The sequence below is a fragment of the Gopherus evgoodei genome, chromosome 17 (assembly GCF_007399415.2).
Source record: "Gopherus evgoodei ecotype Sinaloan lineage chromosome 17, rGopEvg1_v1.p, whole genome shotgun sequence".
Lineage (NCBI taxonomy): Eukaryota > Metazoa > Chordata > Testudines > Testudinidae > Gopherus > Gopherus evgoodei.
Genome location: NC_044338.1, coordinates 17794059 through 17812176, shown reverse-complemented (window position 1 = coordinate 17812176; position 18118 = coordinate 17794059). Strand labels below are relative to the sequence as shown.

At 41.4% G+C, this 18118-nt stretch overlaps 1 protein-coding gene across 6 annotated transcripts in view; it reads left to right on the top strand.

Annotated features, from left to right (window-relative positions):
* Positions 1–18118, top strand: part of RABEP1 (rabaptin, RAB GTPase binding effector protein 1) — a 77928-nt gene that overhangs the window by 21823 nt on the left and 37987 nt on the right. For 3 of the 6 annotated variants that reach the window (XM_030537037.1, XM_030537036.1, XM_030537038.1), the window contains exons 2-5: positions 357–485; positions 587–649; positions 5050–5253; positions 8668–8828. In XM_030537037.1, the coding sequence (XP_030392897.1) occupies positions 357–485; positions 587–649; positions 5050–5253; positions 8668–8828 (557 nt within the window). The remainder of the gene's footprint in view (positions 1–356; positions 486–586; positions 650–5049; positions 5254–8667; positions 8829–18118) is intronic. The other 3 variants (XM_030537039.1, XM_030537040.1, XM_030537041.1) reach the window with 2 other exon arrangements.

Sequence of the window (18118 nt, the reverse complement as noted above, 5' to 3'; positions counted from 1 at the left end):
CTAAACATAGTTTTTGTAACTTGTCCCTTCCTTGTATGTGGTGAATTCTCCTTTCAAGAAGGATTCAGTATGACTCAAGAGTCAACCCTAAGAGTTATATCTAGCTGCAGTTGATGTATGCCAGAACTCAGTGTTGTAATGACTAGAACTGCTGGCGCTTGCTGGTTTAAAAACAAAACAAACAAAAAAACCAAAACTCTGACCAGCCATAGTGGTTTGTCATTGGATAACACTTGAGCTAATGAGTGAAAAATATTTTAAAGTCATAAACCCTAAATTTTAAGGTTGCAACATGTGATTGTGTGGGATTCCTTAACTGTTAGTGACATACCTTACTTTTTTTGTTTTTGTTCTAGCTGCTCTTCTGCAACGGCTAGCAGAATTGGAAAAAGTCAATGCAGAATTTCTGCGTACAAACCAGCAGCTTGAGCAAGAATTTAATCAAAAGAGGGCAAAATTTAAAGAGTTATACTTGGCTAAGGAAGGTAAGTTCTAGGTTCTCTGAATTATTTTTATGCTAAACCTTGAATAATCCCTGGTTAGAGAACAATCTTGGTAGTGTTAACCTTTTTTTTTTTAAGAATAGGGTTTAAAGCAGAGGTTTTCTTGCGTTGGCAGTCGGTTGGTGAGATATCCTGGTTGACAGGTGGTAAGACACTTAAAGTCTCTTATTAGCCAACAGAAAATGTGAGTTTTCCTGCCAAACTTTTTTAAAGGCCAATATAAAGAGTCAAAGAGAAAAACCCTAACAGTTATCTGGTTACATAATTAGAGTTTCAGAATGTGTCAGCCACCTTTCTTTGTAATCTAATTTATGAAGATGTTGTTTTCTGTAATTATCACACAACTGTTCTCCTTCTATGTAGAAATCTTGAAATTGAGAGTTAACGTAAGGTGAAAAAGAGAGAGAAATTTAATTTGTTTGACTTTAAAGTATATACCCATACTGATGAGTCAGCAAATTATCTTGAAATGCACATAAAATTCCACAGTATCCTGCTTTTTAAAATAATGTGGGAGTTCTCAAACTCTCATAGCATAGACCACACTGTGATAGCATCCGCTGGACACACCCCCCCCTCCAATTCACAATTGTGTAATATCCTTGGGGCAATTACAGTAATTGCTTATATGGAAAAGGAATTTTAGGAAATCGTTTGATTAATTTTAACTTCTGCTGATGGCTCCGATCATTGCCATTATTCTGTTTTTACAGCAATGATCACTAGTGGAAACTGTCTGGTTCCTTCTTGTTTCCAGCTATTTTTATAGTCATTTAGGCTCTTGACTACAGTAGAAGCAGTAGCTGGAAGAAAGGAGGTGGTGCCAAGCACCATGTGACCTGCCAGCTTTCCACTGACCACCATTAAATGCTTCACAGACAACAGTTTGGAAACCACTGAGTTAATACAAACCTACTGAAATAAAAGTGTTTTTATTCTCTTTGACCAGTAACTAACAGGAACACTTAGAGAGACATTTTCTGTGTGCTTTGTCAGTTGTGGTCAGCTTATTACATGGTATGTAATTGTTTTATATCTTGAATGATTGATCAGTCTGATTAATTGTAATATAAGCAGCTAAACTTACGTAACTTAAATTTGACATCTAAAAGTATTTATTTTTAATAACACTCTTTGAGGAAAATGCAAACCCCACTAGCTCATGTACTTGCTGTAGAAGAATGGAGAAAAGCAGCCATCTTCTATTTAAGTGCAGGGTTGATTTACTGACTCCTTTTAATCCTAACCGCTTTCTTGTTGTAAAAATATAAAAGAAAGTAAAGCCAAGAAAGATTTCATTGAAACTACAGCTTGCTTATTTTTCTGCTCTCATACGCATGTACAGCTGACATATTGAAGACCAGAGCATAGAGTGTTTTTCTAGCTATTGGGACAAGGGAAATGAAAATGTAAAGACAAGACACTGGTGGACTGTGGTCAGCAACAGCAACCTCCCTCCCCAAACTAAATCACTTTTTCTCTTGATGTTTTCTTCACTTAGATGCACAGACAGCAACATGAAAGGGGTGCTATTGAAAATTCTAACATAAGTACTTTGCCTTTTCAAGGCACTTTCCCTGCGTTGAAGAATTGTGGGTAGAATATCCCTTCTGTTGTGCATTGCCTTGTATAAAGAGCTCTGACCTTGATATGGCCTTTTGGGCACTATAGTAATACAAATAATAAAGAATAAAAATCTTAAAGCTTTTTACAAGGGTTAACTGATGACTGTTAGTAACATCCCTTTGAAGTAGACAGCTACTCTCGCCACCATTTTATGGATAGGGAAATTGAGGCAAAGAGAGATTAAACTATTATTTGAGGTCACACAGGCAGTATGTAGTAGAGTCAGAAACAGAATACAGATCGACTAGTTCCCAGTCCTGTATTGCAACTTCCTGCCATGTGACTGACTTCTTTACAATGTCCATTTTGGTAATTAGGCCATAGTGGTGGTGGTGTGAGTGGCAGTGTGGGCAAACAAATATTAAAGCATAGTGACAGCAATTACCATTAATGGACTTCTCTTCACTAGAAAATCAGTACGTTACAACATAACCTTGAGAAGTCATGATGTTAAAAACCATAAGTCAGCGTAGGTGGGGACACATCTTACTTAACATATCAGCTGGTTGTGGGTAAAACTCTTTTGGAACCATAGGCATCTTCTATGGGCTCTTATACTTTGGTCTAATTTCAGTTGTTGTGTTTTGTGTATAGGTGCCGGCTGGTGGTGGTGATGGCCTGTGACATACAGGAGGTCAAACTAAATGATCTCATTGTCTCGTCTGACCTTAAACTCTATGACTGTGACTCGGTGTTCCTCTCTACACTGACTGCAAAGTCGCGTTTAACATTACATTAGTTAACGTGACTCCTTAAGGCTGTATTGTCACATTCAGTGAACATCAGCCCAGAGTGTGAACTGATATTTAACTTGTTTTATTAGCTTATCATTGGGATGTCTCTTGAGGAAAATATTTCTGCAGCAGACTACAATCATGTATACATTACGTTTAAGAATACAAAATGTGCACTTAAAAAAAAGCACACTAAAAATATTTTTATGTGAAACACCTTAGTCTGATCTACCTAGTTCCATAAGACGTTTCAGTAAAGCATGCAAGGTCAGGAATTTAGTAATGTAAAGAGTTTTTGTTTAAATAGAGCAGGGGTTGAGACTAGAGTATTATGAGGTATGAAAGGAAAAAGAGATTGATTGAAAGCAGTAGAACTATAAACATAAAGCTGATAAACTAAATATTGCTATAAAAGCTGGAAATAACTACACAAACGTTATTGGGGAAAGGAAGTCGTCATAATAGTAATAGTCAAGGTGCCTTGTACTTTCCAGAATGCAGGATGCATTTTGTGGCAAAGTCCTTGGATTCTGTGGCAGTTTGGTATAGTAGCCTTCTGCAACAGCTTCCTTTAAATAAAAATGGAGGTTTTTATGAATTAAGTATGAAAACAAATAATATCAGCAAGTAGTCCTCTGTGTCTGTTTAGCTCATTTTATACCTTTTTTTTTTTTAACACCTCCAGTTTTCAATACGCCAGATTTTTTTTTGCACTGACAACACCTCAACTGCATAAGCAGTGAGAAGGGGAAATGTCAGTTCTAGCAGTTGGGCAGGGTGAGCCTTTTTGCACTAGAGCAGCATGGGAAGCAGTTTGATATTGTGGGATCAGTACACTAGCTGCATGCTTCTGCTCAAATTATCATAGGTGAAATAGTTAATGCTTGACATATAAATTCTTACCTTTAGGATTTAGACTTAATCCTCCAGTGAGATGAATGGCATAGCTTACATCTTGCAGAGCTATTGTTACAGGTTGTCTGCAGACTCTGGAAGATAATACATAATTTGTTTTATGCTCTGTTATATTTGAAAGTTATATTTGTAAGGGCAAGGAATGTGTTTTTAATGAAAGCTTAGATTCTTAGCACGGTTGTGATAAAGGGTCAGTTTTTCTGCAGATTGCAAGATTGTAGCATAATTGGGGTCCTGGTGGTAATACTTTGCAATTCTGTAGTGTCCCTAATAAGAGGATCACAAAGTGCTGTACAAAGTGTAAGCATCTCCTAAGGCTCCCATGAGGCAATAAGGTAGTGTCCCTATTTTACAGATAACTTCTGTATTTCAGTTTATGTAAGTGACATATCCAAGGTTATAAAGCAAAACCAAGCAATCTTCCTGACTTCAGTCCTATCCTCTGACTTCCAGATCATGCTCATTTCCAGTGTGTCTACTTCCCAGCAAGTATTCCCAGTATGTGAGTTACATGACAGTGAAGTAGTTAGAAGTCCAATTAGCTAAATTGGCATATTGATTGATAAGTGGTATTTACAGTGTCTGCTTTGTAGTAGTGTCTTCAGTCTCTACACTGCATGAATGAGAAACAAATAAAAAAGGAACTTGATGAGCAGAGGAACCTGGAATGTTACTTAAAGATTTTCTTTAACTGTCATGGATGATGTTTAAAACTTCAGACTCACTCTTGTTTTCCTTTACTAAAACACCAATTTCTGTTGGAGCAGATAGAGCTGCACGTCAAACTGAATTTGTTAACTAAATTAAATGGAAGCGGAGGGCAACAAAAATGATTAGGGAGCTGGAGCACATGACTTATGAGGAGAGGCTGAGGGGATTGTTTAGTCTGCAGAAGAGAAGAATGAAGGGGGATTTGATAGCTGCTTTTAGCTACCTTAAAGGGGGTTCCAAAGAGGATGGATCTAGACTGTTCTCAGTGGCAGCAGATGACAGAACAAGGAGCAATGGTCTCAAGTTGCAGTGGGGGAGGTTTAGGTTGGATATTAGGAAAAACTTTTTCACTAGGCGTGAGGTGAAGCACTGTAATGGGTTACCTAGGGAGATGATAGAATCTCCTTCCTTAGAGGTTTTTAAGGCCCGGCTTGACAAAGCCCTGGCTGGGATGATTCAGTTGGGGATTGGTCCTGCTTTGAGTAGGGGGTTGGACTAGATGCCTCCTGAGGTCCCTTCCAACCCTCATATTCTGTAATTCTATGAACACATGATTTCAGAGGACCTGAAAAGGCAAAATGCAATACTGCAAGCAGCACAAGATGATCTGGGACATCTGCGGACACAACTGTTGGAAGCCCAGGCTGAAATGGAGAACATCAAAGCCATAGCTACAGTATCTGAGAATACGAAGCAGGAAGCTATTGATGAGGTGAAGAGGCAATGGCAAGAAGAAGTTGCTTCACTCCAAGCAATTATGAAAGGTAAGGCCAGAGGATGCCAGCTAACTACTTCAGTTACAGCAAGGTAAAGTACCATATTAATAGCTGATGTTATTGTTCTTGATGCTGTACAGCAGTGGTTCTCAGCCAGGGGTACACATACTCCTAGGGGTAGGCAGACATCTTCCAGGGTTTACTCAACTCATCTAGAGCAGTGTTTCTCAACTTGGAGTTGCCGGATGGGTTTAGGGGGGTCACAAGCAAGGCAGTTGCCTGGGGCCACATGCCACAGGAGGCCCTTCGAAGCTAAGTGACATGCTTCAGCCCTGAGCGTAGGGCTTGAGCTTCAGACAAGGCTCACAAGCGAAACAAAGGCTCAGGTATCGCACTGAAATGTAAGTACCGCATATTCCAATTGATTTATTTTATAGTTCTGTGATCAAAATGAGAAAGTAAGCATTTTTCAGTAATAGTGTGCTGTGATAGTTTTGTATTTTTTATGTCTGATTTTTGTAATCAGGTAGTTTTTAAGTGAGATGAAACTTGGGGCATGCCAGACAAATCAGACTCCTGAGAGGGAGAACAGTAGTCTGGAAAGGCTGAGAACCACTGCTGTACAGAATGTGCAGTTTGTGCTGTGGAAGTTACATTAAGCACAATGGTGATTTCAGTCTTTAGCTGACCAATTCCAATTCTTGCAATATGTACTGGGAAATTCTTAGCTTGTATGGACCATTCTTCAGGTACTGAGAATATAGCCATTCCTCCTTCACAAAGACAAGTAATGGTATATGTGACCTGGTTTGTCTGACAGCAGCTTCAGGATGACTTGTTTCTCTGCTTTGGCATGCAAAATTGTCTTCGCCAAACATTTAAATGTCCCTCCATTGCCAACGCATTGGCTCTTCCCATGTCTTGTGGCTAAATATGTCATCATACTTTCTTTTTTCTCCTGCAACAATATAGAATATGTCATATAGATCACATTCTAGCATGCCGCACACTGATTACTCTTGATACAAACTACCTGTAAGGAGGAACATGCAGACAGTAATTTAGGACATAACCACTATTGTGATAACTATTTTTGCTAGGAGTACACAAAGTGATCACAGTAGTCTGAGTCTCACCTGCTGGGTGTATGTATTGCAGAAACCTGCCTCGTTACATATTTACTCTAGAGAATACAGCTTTTCATGTATTTCGGCGTGGCAGGTGGGGCTGCTCTGCATCACCTCCTTGTGGGATCAGTCTGGTGCATTAGGCATTCACTGCTTTAGTCTGAACGTTTTGGCTGCCTGCTGAGACCAGGAAACCCATGCAGTAAGCTTGACATCAGTCTTTCAACAGTGAAATGACAACTCAGGATTTGGCTGTGTGTGCCTCTTAATTAAAGAAAGGAAAACCTCACATGCAGGCACTTTGTTGTAGCACTTGAAGGCAAGGCCCTGACCTGCTGGGTTAATACTGAGAAGGCCTTCCAATCTTCCCCAGTTCTGCCACTGACGAGAAGTAGGCAAGCCTTTTTAACTGGACTGCTGGCTCTTGATTGATCAGTATTTCCTGCAGGCCTGTGGAGCGTAGTCTGAGTGGATTTTCCTTAAGCAGAGAATGTCAGGGCTCTGATGCCTGCTGTAGGGCGTAGAGAGGATCTGATACACTCTGTCACAATTGGCAAGTAAACATAATTTGGCTTGTTAATACACAAATAACAGAACTAGACCAGTTCTCAACCAGGAGTACAGGTATCGCTGAAGATACACAGAGGTGTTCCAGGGGTACTCAACTCATCTAGATCAGTATTTCTAAACCTGGGGGTTGCAACAGGTTTAGCCAGGTTGCAAATGCAGGACCGGTGTTAAGGGGTAGCAAGCAGGGTAGTTGCCTGGGGCACCACACCACAAGGAGCTCTGCAAAGCTAAGTTACGTGTTTCAACCCCAGCTCAGGGTTTAGACAAGGCTCGCAAATGAAACACAAGCTCAAGTGTCAAACTATATTTTTATGTCTGATTTTGTAAGTTTTCAAGTGAGGTGAAACTTGGGGTACTCAAGACAAATCAGACTCTTAAAAGGGGTACAATAGTCTGGAAAGGTTGAGAACCACTGAACTAGACTACTATAGAAAACCCTGGAGTCCCCAACCAAGATCAAGGCTCCATTGTGTTAGGTGTCATACATACAGATATTACCTGCCTTGAATAATTTACAGTCTAAATAGATAAGCAGAGTTACCTGAGAAGGTTTAGTCCTTTCTGTGTTTTGGGATGTGGAAGTTTGTGTTTTGTTGTTCCTTTTTTTTAAGAGGATTTTGATTATTTGCTTAGTGTTTAGATGGCTGTGTGTAGATTTTGTAAATCAAAATAGAAATAGCATATTTGAGCAGCGTGACTCTTGACATGAATATAGGAGGTTATTTAAATTAATGATGTTAATCTAGAGTACATTTGGATCTGTTGAGTTATTGGTAGCTTTCTTGGCAAGGTGCAGTTCATTGCAGTTGTGGTTAGTTCTTTGTTCAATGTGATCAACTAGAAGGTATGACAGGTCTCCACTGCAATCTACAGAAGCATATAGCATATCATAGGGCACACTAAATACTACCGTTGCTGTCTTGGATTGCCTGTGCCGAGTTTAGAGGCCCTTAAATAGTTATTTTTAAATAGATATATCCTGTAAAAATTTTCTTTACATGATGATTTCGTTTAGAAGATCATTGTCTGACTTTTTTTTTTTTTTCTCAGAATAGAGATCCTTTAAAAATGTGGACAGTTTACTTGTTTTATTTAAAAACAAAAACAAAATCCTGAATTCTATATTAAATTTTAGGATGATAAAGTTGCCTGTAGACCTGTTTTAGTGGTAGAAATTCTGTAGTTTTACTGATTTTTTTTTTTTCACCATCAGAATGCTGCATGATCTGCAAAGGTTCAGAAGTTCTGTTGAATCATGTTTTTGTGTCCCTGTAACTGTTTCTGGGAATGGAATCTAACACACTCTGAGGACAAGGTCAAGTCTATAACATGTGACATATTTCAAGATACATGTATGAGATGTAGCTTATTTCTAGATTTCCCTGCTCTTTGTGAGGTTGCAATACTGCAAAGATAGTGTACTCAGCCTCTGGAGGGAAAGGGAATGATTTGAATCGCTTCATAGAGATGCTCTTGGCCAATTAAGAATATTTTACTATTCCTATAAGTGGAATTTCAGACAGTCCTCAGCCAGAAGGGCTGTATCTATTATACAGGACTCTGGGGAACAGAAAGAAGACAAAACATGAAAAAGATACAGCCTTGAGTGTCGCATAGAATTGAAAGGATTGTACAACACAAACAGCAAGCTTTACACAAACATTCTGTGTGTAAGATTGAGACTTTCTTTGGAACTGCATAATTTGTAGTCTTACACTTTATAACTTACCTGATCAATGAAAGTTTCTGTGACATTGCTTTATAGAAACTGTTCGTGACTATGAGCTCCAGTTTCATCACAGGCTGGAGCAAGAGAGAGCTCAGTGGGGCCAATACCGGGAAAATGTTGAAAGGGAAATAGCAGAGTTGAGAAGGCGGCTATCTGAAGGTCAAGAAGAGGAAAATCTGGAAAATGAAATGAAAAAGGTATGCTGAAATAAATCTCTAAATGTAAAGTGAGATGATAGACATCTGTTAATGAAAACGTTTCTGCTCTTTCAGAGTAATTAGAAAGAGCAGTAAGGTCTAGTCCTGCAAACCCTTATGTATTTGTTCCCATTGAAGTCAATAAAACCTGATTCTACAGTTGTACATTCAAAGTATTACTATTTTATTCTCAACCCTGAACTTGTAACTAGGACTATTGGAAATCTTTTGGGGGAATTTTAGGATTTGGGGGAGCCCTTGCATTAGATTCTGTGGAAATCTTCACAAAAAACTATAGTCAGATGAGTAAACTAGGAACTGTTTTCGTTTTTTTAAAAAATATTGTTTCAGATAATAGATTTAGTCTTTGCCATATATCAATGATTTGGAATCTTAAAACATATTATATAAACCTCTGCTGGAGATGACCAAAGGTGCCAGACTTCAAGGCATCTTTTAAAGACTAGATTAATCTTCCTTTAAATAGCATTGCCTATCATAATAGTGACTTTTTTTTTTCTAAATCAAATACAAGATAAGATTTGCATAACAGTAAACCTACCACTTTATCCTTAGTCTGAATGCCTGTGAGAGTCAGATTGTAATATTTTTTCTCCTTTGATAGCAGTTTTATGTTTAAAGCAAGCAGAGATGAGGAAAAATGGCATCTTTGCCCTCTTGCTGCTATATTATGGTGAGAGATTGGCACTGTAAATGATACAGTGGATTTTGAGCTCTGAAATTCTCTGAAGCCTAAAAATTGCCCATGCTAGTCATTAGAAACTCACGGGTTTTGGTTGAACACTTTTTTTCACCCCCCCCTTCCTGCAGTCCTTACGGCTGCCTTAAATGTGAACACTTCTGTTTTTGTTTTTAATAACAGGTCCTGAGTGTAAAAACATCCTGTTTTGTCTAAATTCTCTGTTTAAAAAAAAAAATCTTTGTAATTTAAGATGTCAGGCATCAGGATTGATTAGATAAGAACCCTGAGCTTTTAGCAAATTTAATGAAAATTTTAGTTGAAACAATCCTTTAGAAGGAAGCCATCTGAATCGCAAATGAGTCTCGGATTTCCATAAAAATAAAATTCAATAAGGAATTGAATAAATGTGGACTGACAGATCTGACCTGTTTATCTGCATGTCATTCAAAAATGGGGGAAAAAAATTAGAAACTAGCTGGTCTGCTTGGTTTTTTGGTTTGATTGCTGCTGAGCTGAAGCTGTAGCTAACTGCTACTTAATAGCTTCTTTAGTATTATACACTTATTATGGTAGTACCCAAAGTCCCCAGGCAGGATTGGACTGCCTGTGTGCTGAGTGCTGTACAAACAAAATAAGGACACAGTCTCTGCCCTGCAGAGCTTACAGCTGAAAAGATGTAGTTCCACAGCTTGTTGCACGAGTAAATTAACAAATTGCCATAAACACCAATGTTCTCAACAAAATTCCCTTAAAAATACAAAGAGAGTGATCCAACAGATTGTTCAGAGTGCCAAAAACCTTTCCCTCTGCTGCATTTATGCTTTGTATTAACAGAGTTTGAGCTTGCAGGTTACTCAGGTTGTTGCACAGCAACTAACCTAAACTAGGAGTTGGCCTCAGTACCAGCCAATTCCTATCCAGAGCTCTTAGGATAGTAAGGTAAATATTACAGCATTTGTAAACTCAGCTTTGTAAAAAAATAAAATAAAATAAAAATGAACAATTATCCTAAAATGGAAACTCTGAGTATCTTGGGGAACCTTTTAAAAAGATCTCCAAACTCAGATGAACCTGAAGGAGGGAAAAGGAAAAGCTGGTAAATGGGCCCGGTGACATAGTTTAAGCAGGGTGTTTTAGCTGCACTTTTAAGGCATGAGCTTTTCCTGGACAAGAGAGAACTTTTTGTTCCTCATCATAGAAGTTTCAGATTTTTTTACTCAGAGGTTTAATTAATGCTTAAAACAAAAATAAGGTGAAATGGACTCCTTTTAGGAAAAAGAAGGAAATGGCTGGCCTGCAAAGAGAGAATGGGTGAATCACATGTGAATGAAAGAACTAAACGTTCATTCAACTCCAGCACAAGTTCTGTAACCCCCAAAGGAGGCACTCTTAATCTCCTTTGTTGCTTTGGCTCAGATATTTGATACTTTACGTGTCTGGCTCCACTTTCAAAATAACACTTTATGTTCCATCCCGCAGAGGAGCAGGAGTAGGGTTTGTTCGTCCACTGAGTTCATAAGTTCCATTCTCAGGACAGATGTCTTTAAAAATGAAAAGCCTAGTCTTTTCTCAGCATTATCCTTCACATTTCTCTGAAAAGTGGCCCCCCTCATCCTTCCGAAACAGGTTCTTTTCATCTTGCGACCAACAAAATATAATAATCCTGCCAGGATTGTAAGTAGGCCCAGCCCCAGCATAAGATGCAGAATAGGCATAATATTAAAAACGGAAAGAAAAACAGGAAGTTCAAAATAAGTATAACATCGTCCCGCTTACACTGTAGTGGTTGGGGAAATGGACAGTGAAGTGCTGACAGCACAATGGCATATTTGTCAGCCAGAATTTAAATTGTTTGGTTCTCTTGTTTGAGTTTTATCACAGTTGAATCTTGCTGCTTAATTTGGCTATAAAAATAATTAAAATAAGTGAATCCATGAAACGTACTGCAAGCATGTGTTTACTAACTGTCCTTGGTGGCGGTATGGTCATTATTTTTTCCCTCAATGGGAAGAGGGTAGATGGTAAAAACAGAATGTGCAAACAACTGAAAGTTTAGTGAATATTTTTTAAGTTTTGTATGTGTTGTGAACTTGGCTTTGTGTGTAATTAATTTTAAGGTTTCTTCTAGAGAGGCAGTTTCTTCTTCATGCTGAGGTCCACAGATCCATTACAATATGTGCTTTGGCCTACTTGCAGCTTGGGGGTAAAACCACATCTGTCATTCACTGCCAGCCTTGCTGCCTGAAGTTCTTTCTTTCCAGTTTTTTCTGCCTCCCCTGCAGCAGGTGGCTCCACCATAACTCCCAGCTGTAGAGTTTTCTGAGGGACATTCCAAACTTTTATTTTAAATTTTAGATGAATAATTTGGCTTGTTAGTGTGATTGGGTCGCAGGGTTGCATTTGATTTTTGAGGTGTTCCTTATAGTGCTGCACAGATTGAACTCCTGCGGGAAGTGTTGTCATGCTTCCTATGCACTAGAACAGGTCTCCCAATAGCTACTGTCTCCAATCAGTCAAGCTTTTTGTTTTGTTTTAATTTGAAGTTGTGAGTTCTCTCTAACAAGACCCAGTATTGTACTTTGAATTAAGACACGTAGGCATTCATTCCCAATGTAAATTCAAGAAATACTCTGGTTAAATATTCAAGACCAGTCCTTAGGAGCTCTGAAAATCTCATGGCAGAGTAGTCATGTTGAGATGTCTTAGATGGCCATTAGTTAACCAAATTCTGTCTATTGGTCATCTAAATTTAGCCAATGCCACTTCCTTTCTTTTGGCAGAAGGTCTTCTCCATGTCTTTGTGCCCAGGGAGGGATGGAGAAGATAGTCTACTTCCTTTTGGATGTCCATATTTAAAGGATAATCCTGCTTCCCACGTTCAGGGCACACTGCTATGAAAATCCTCTTGTAATGGTTCTGAGGACTTTAGTGTAGAGAGAATGGGAAAAATCTGTGTTTAACTAAAAATTTTCCTTACTATAAGTAATAAGATCCACAGATCCAGCTCACTTTGGAGATAAACAGTGATCCAGAATAGAGATGGAAATTTACATCCAAGGAGTAGTAGTTACCATGCTTTGCAATAGAGGAAGCTGTTTTCTTCCCCACCCCTTCAAAGTATAGTTAATAAAATCTGTAATTTAGGAACATAAATATGAGTCATCTTGGCTGTGGAAGTTCTTGGGTGGAGGGAATTTCCGAAAGCAGGGTATTCCCCTGCTGCCAGTACCTGACAGGTGTTAGGATATAGATATTCAGGCCTGTCTGCAAAGGCCTATACTTGAAGCATTTAGGTGTATTCTTATCACTTAGCTAGTTATAGAGGTATAAAAGAAAGAATCAAAAATCACTGTCTGTCTCTGTATTGGCCTTCTTTTACTGTGACGGCTAAGGCCTTCAGTTAAGATGTAGTTAGGCACCATAAGCTGGGAAGTGTATGGTCACATCCTCACATTCCAAACTAGTCACATTGAAATAAGGTGCTATTGGGCTATTAGGAATACAATTCCATCCTGATATTCCTATCACCTCCAGAGAAAGGGAAGAGCCTAGAAGATGTAAAAGGAAACATAGTTTGATCGCATCCTGTCTGGCAAGAACTCACTTATCAATAGACACAGCCAGAGAACCCTTATGTCTGTATAGATGTAGTTGTGAAATCCTCACTTCTGTATTGTTTTGTATGTTTATTTGCATGGTCTCTGTCTGGTTCTGTAATTATTTCTGTCAGCTGTATAATTAATTTTCTTGGGTGTAAACCAATTAAGGTGGTGGGGTATAAATGGTTAAATAACCATGTTACAATATGTTAGGATTGGTTAGTTAAATTTCAGTAAAATGATTGGTTAACGAATAGCTAAGCAAAACTCAGGTTTTACTATATAGTCTGCAGTCAATCAGAAAATGGGGGGGAAATGGGAATGGACTGGGGATGGGGGAATTAAAATCATGTCTTGCTAAAGGGGAAAATGGGAACAGGGACACAGGCAAGGCTCTTGTGGTGTCAGAGCTGAGAAAGGGGACACTAAGGAAGGAAACTGGAATCATGCTTGCTGGAAGTTCACCCCAGTAAACATCGAATTGTTTGCGCCTTTGGACTTTGGGTATTTTTGCTCTCTGTTCATGCGAGAAGGACCAGGGAAGTAGGAGGGTGAAGGAATAAGCCCCCTAACAACAGATCTTATTTTGCCCCAAGCTGCTAATATGTTTAACCGCCAATTGTAATGGATCTATGGACCTTACTACTCCAAAGGAAATTTTCAGGCAAGCACAGATACATTTTTCCTATTCCTTTCTGTTTGTGTGAGGTCTTTCAAACTTTTCCCCTTTTAAAAAAAAGTACCTGATATCTGATGGAAAACTTTTTTGGAAGGGGGGAAAAGTATTAGAAATAATTCAGACTGTGTGAGAAATTTGGAAGGGTTCATTCTTGTTCTCTTAAACAGATTTGCATAAAAAGCCTGGGGTGAAATTTTGGGACCATTTAAGTGAGTGAGAGATTCCACCACAGGATCTTTTTTTCCTGAGATTATCATCTCAGGGTATGGCTACACCTTGGAGGTGTCCAGCGCTGGGAGTTACAGCTGTGTTCGTACAGCTGTGTAGGGACAGCGCTGCAGTGTTGCCACATTTGCAGCATTTGCAGCGCTGTTGGGAGTGGTGCATTGTGGGCAGCTATCCCACAGAGCACCTCATCCCATTTTGGCGCTGTGGGTTGTGGGAAGGGGACGGAAGGGTGTGGGTCATTCCGCTTCCTGTCCCAACGCCCCATGGTGCATTGCTTCACATCCCAGCAGTTTGGTGCCATTGTGAGTCTCTGTGCAGTGCGATTTATGTGGGAAATGGAGCCCGAGCTGCTGAGGGCTTTGCTGATGAATGTCGCCAGCACATCGCGTTTGGCAGTTGAGCTATTCCTTCAGCTCCAAAGTGACAGTGAGGATTCCGACGATGATATCGAGTTGCCTGATGTGTGTGACGCTGAATTGCTTGTGGCACTAATGGACATGCTCAGCACCGTGGAACGCCGCCTTTGGGCTCAGGAAACAAGCACTGAGTGGTGGGATCACATCGTCCTGCAAGTCTGGGATGACGAGCAGTGGCTGCAGAACTTTCGGATGAGAAAAGCCACTTTCATGGGACTGTGTGCTGAGCTCGCCCTCACCCTGTGGCGCAAGGACACGAGATTGAGAGCTGCCCTGTCAGTGGAGAAGCGAGTGGCTATTGCAATCTGGAAGCTGGCAACTCCAGACAGCTACCAATCGGTCGGAAACCAGTTTGGAGTGGGAAAGTCGACCGTTGGAATAGTGTTGATACAAGTTTGCAGGGCCATTAATCGCATCCTGCTAAGAAGAACTGTGACTCTGGGGAACATTCAAGACATTGTGGATGGCTTTGCACAAATGGATTTCCCTAACTGTGGAGGGGTGATAGATGGGACGCATATTCCTATTCTGGCACCACCCCACCTGGCATCCGAGTACATTAATCGGAAGGGGTATTTCTGTATGGTTCTCCAGGCCCTTGTGGATCACCATGGGCGTTTCATTGACATTTACACAGGCTGGCCTAGAAAGTTGCATGATGCACGCATCTTTCGGAACAGTGGCCTTTTCAGGAAACTGCAGGCGGGGACTTTTTTCCCAAACCGGAAAATCACAGAAGGAGATGTCGAAATGCCCATTGTGATCCTTGGAGACCTCGCTTACCCGTTAATGCCTTGGCTCATGAAACCATATACAGGAAAGCTTGACAGGAGCAAGGACCGGTTCAACTACAGGCTGAACCGGTGCAGAATGACTGTGGAGTGTGCTTTCGGCCATTTAAAGGGACACTGGAGATCTCTTTATGGGAAGCTAGACTTGGGGGAAAGCAGCATCCCTGCGGTTATAGCCACGTGCTGTACCCTCCATAATATTTGTGAAGGGAAGGGTGGAAGATTCAGTCAGGAATGGACCTCCGAGGTTCAACGCCTGGAGGCTGAATTTGCACAGCCAGAGAGCAGGGCTACTAGAGAGGCCCAGCACAGGGCTGCAAGGATTAGGGATGCCTTAAGGGAGCAATTTGAGGCTGAAAGCCAACAGTAATGTTTGGTGCCTTGCACTGGAGTGAAGTGCAGTGGTTACAATGATTTGCAGTGCCTGTTTTTTCCTTGGGGTACGGTATCTCACTTTCTGCAATAATAAAAATGGTTTTCAAAGCAAAGAAATCAATTTATTGAAAAGAAAATAAGTAAAAGGGCAGGGAGGTAGGGTGGTGAACTGTACAGTCAGAGGTTTGAATATGTCCTGCCTGGAGTGCTGTGCAATGACTGCTGCACTTCAGGATGAAAATGCTGCATGGTGATGGGGGTTGAGTGCAGAGGGTAAGGGTCGTAGTTCTCAGGGCTGGTAGGTGAACGTACAGGTGTTGGGGGCAGCTGGTGGTGGTAAGAATCTGGATGCTGGAGAAGGGGGTTTTGAGCTGACATTGAGGCACAAGGGAGAGAGCTTTGGGATGGGGTGGGGGAGCACAGAAGTGCTCTGCCTGCATGGCTACCAGTGACTGCATACAGTCCGTTTGGCGCACCAGGAGGCTTCTCAGCTGCTTAGTGCTTTTCTTCTTAGCCAATTCCTTTGTCCTGCTTTGTGTTTCCCTCCACTGCTGAATCTTTTCTGTCCGGTCCTGAAGCCTCTTGCTCTCTCTGGCAGACTGATTCATAACTGCTTTCACCAAATCTTCTTTGCTTTTTCTTGGTTTCCTCCTCAGGTTTTGTAGCTTTTCAGCAGTCTGTGATAGGGCCGGTATGTTACTAGTACTAGGCAAGGACACTGTCATTAGAAAAAAAACAAAAATGGAAACATTTATTACAGAGGCTGCATTGTGTATAATCACAGTGAAGGAGTTTTTAGTCTCATTGTAGCATACTTTACACATAGCAAGCACAGCACAGAGAGGCCACAGCAGCGAAGACATGGTGAGTAATGGGAAGTGAGTGCTCTCTCTGCCGCAGCTCGCCTGGGAAGGGGAACTGCTTGGGTCAGGGCTGCATTGGGGTTTCTGTGCATTGAGGAAGGCAGAGAGCAGCGTGGTGGGAACTGCACTGAACACTATCCCTACGTTTTACACAGGAGTTAATCCTGGAAGATATCTCGCTGCTGCGGGTTACCTGGGAAGAGCGGGAGGGTCTTCTACAGCAATGCGGATTCCGCCCTGGTCCCTATGCAGCTTGCCTGTGTGCAACAATGGTCCCCCCACCCGTCGCGGCACAGTGGCTCGGACGCGTTAGCCTGACTGGGACAAGGACCACAGTGGCTCTCCCTATAAACTTGCGCAAGCACATTGCCCACACTCTGGCAGAAACTTTTGAAGAGATTACAGACGCCAATTACTGAGATGGGCTATTCCACTTCTAGGCATGCATGCGGAGCCCTCCCTCCTCTCCTGAAACATTTCCATCCTGAAAATAAAAGCTGCTTATCGGGAACACGCTCTTCTGCTTCTTCTTCACCAACAAGTTCCAGCTGCTGCGACTTGCTAGCTTCCTCCTGGCTTGAGAAGAGATCCTGGCTGCATGCCTCCAGGGACTCCGGGGTGTCTCCACCCACCCCAGTAGCCTCACTCTCGGTTTCTTCCCCCCCCTCCACCTCCCTCTCCTCTCCCTGCTCTGAGCTGTCCATCGTGGTCCTCGGATTGGCAGTGGGGTCACCCCCAAGTATCACGTCCAGCTCCTTGTAAAAACGGCAGGTCATGGGGGCAGCACCTGAGCAGCGCTTTCCCTCACGGGCTTTGCAATAGGCACTCCGCAGCTCCTTTACTTTAACCCTGCACTGCAGCGCATCCTGCTCATGGCCCCTTTCCAGCATGGCCTTTGATATCTGCCCATAGGTATCATAATTCCTACGGCTGGAGCGCAGCTGTGACTGCACAGCTTCCTCACCAAAAACACTGATGAGGTCCAGCAACTCACCAGTGCTCCATTTTGGGGCTCATTTAGCGCATGGAGGCATGGTTACTGATTGATTGATTTGATTGCACTCCACACCTGGCTGAGCAAACAGGAAGGGGATTTTTAAAATTCCTGGGGCATTTAAAGGGCGGGTCACCTGAGGCCAGGGCAGTAGAGTGCAAACTGATGAGCAGACTGGCTGAAAAGGTATTCTGGGATACCTCCTAATACCCTGGAGGCCAGTAAAAGCGCTTTTGGTGGCTCCACTTGACGAGCAGCGCTGCAATCATTACACCCCAAGCAGACCAGGTGTACAGCCAGAGCTGCAGTCAGGGAGTTGCAGCACTGGCTGTGCCTTGCAAGTGTGGACACAGAGTAAGTTGCAGCGCTGTAAACCCAGTGTAGCCATGCCTTCACATCGCTTATTCACCATCTGAAGAACAGTTGGTGTGATTCAAACTCAATGTTTTGCGAATAAATTGAACCTACGTTGCGAAGAGAAGAAATTTTTCAGTTGCTTATATACCAGAAGAGTCTGAGTAACAAGCACGGGAATTCAAAAATTATCATGAAGAAATTTGATGTAATTGACATTACTAAAACCTGCTGGGTAATGTGCATGATTAGAATGTTAAAAGAGGAAGTTACTTACCTTATGTAGTA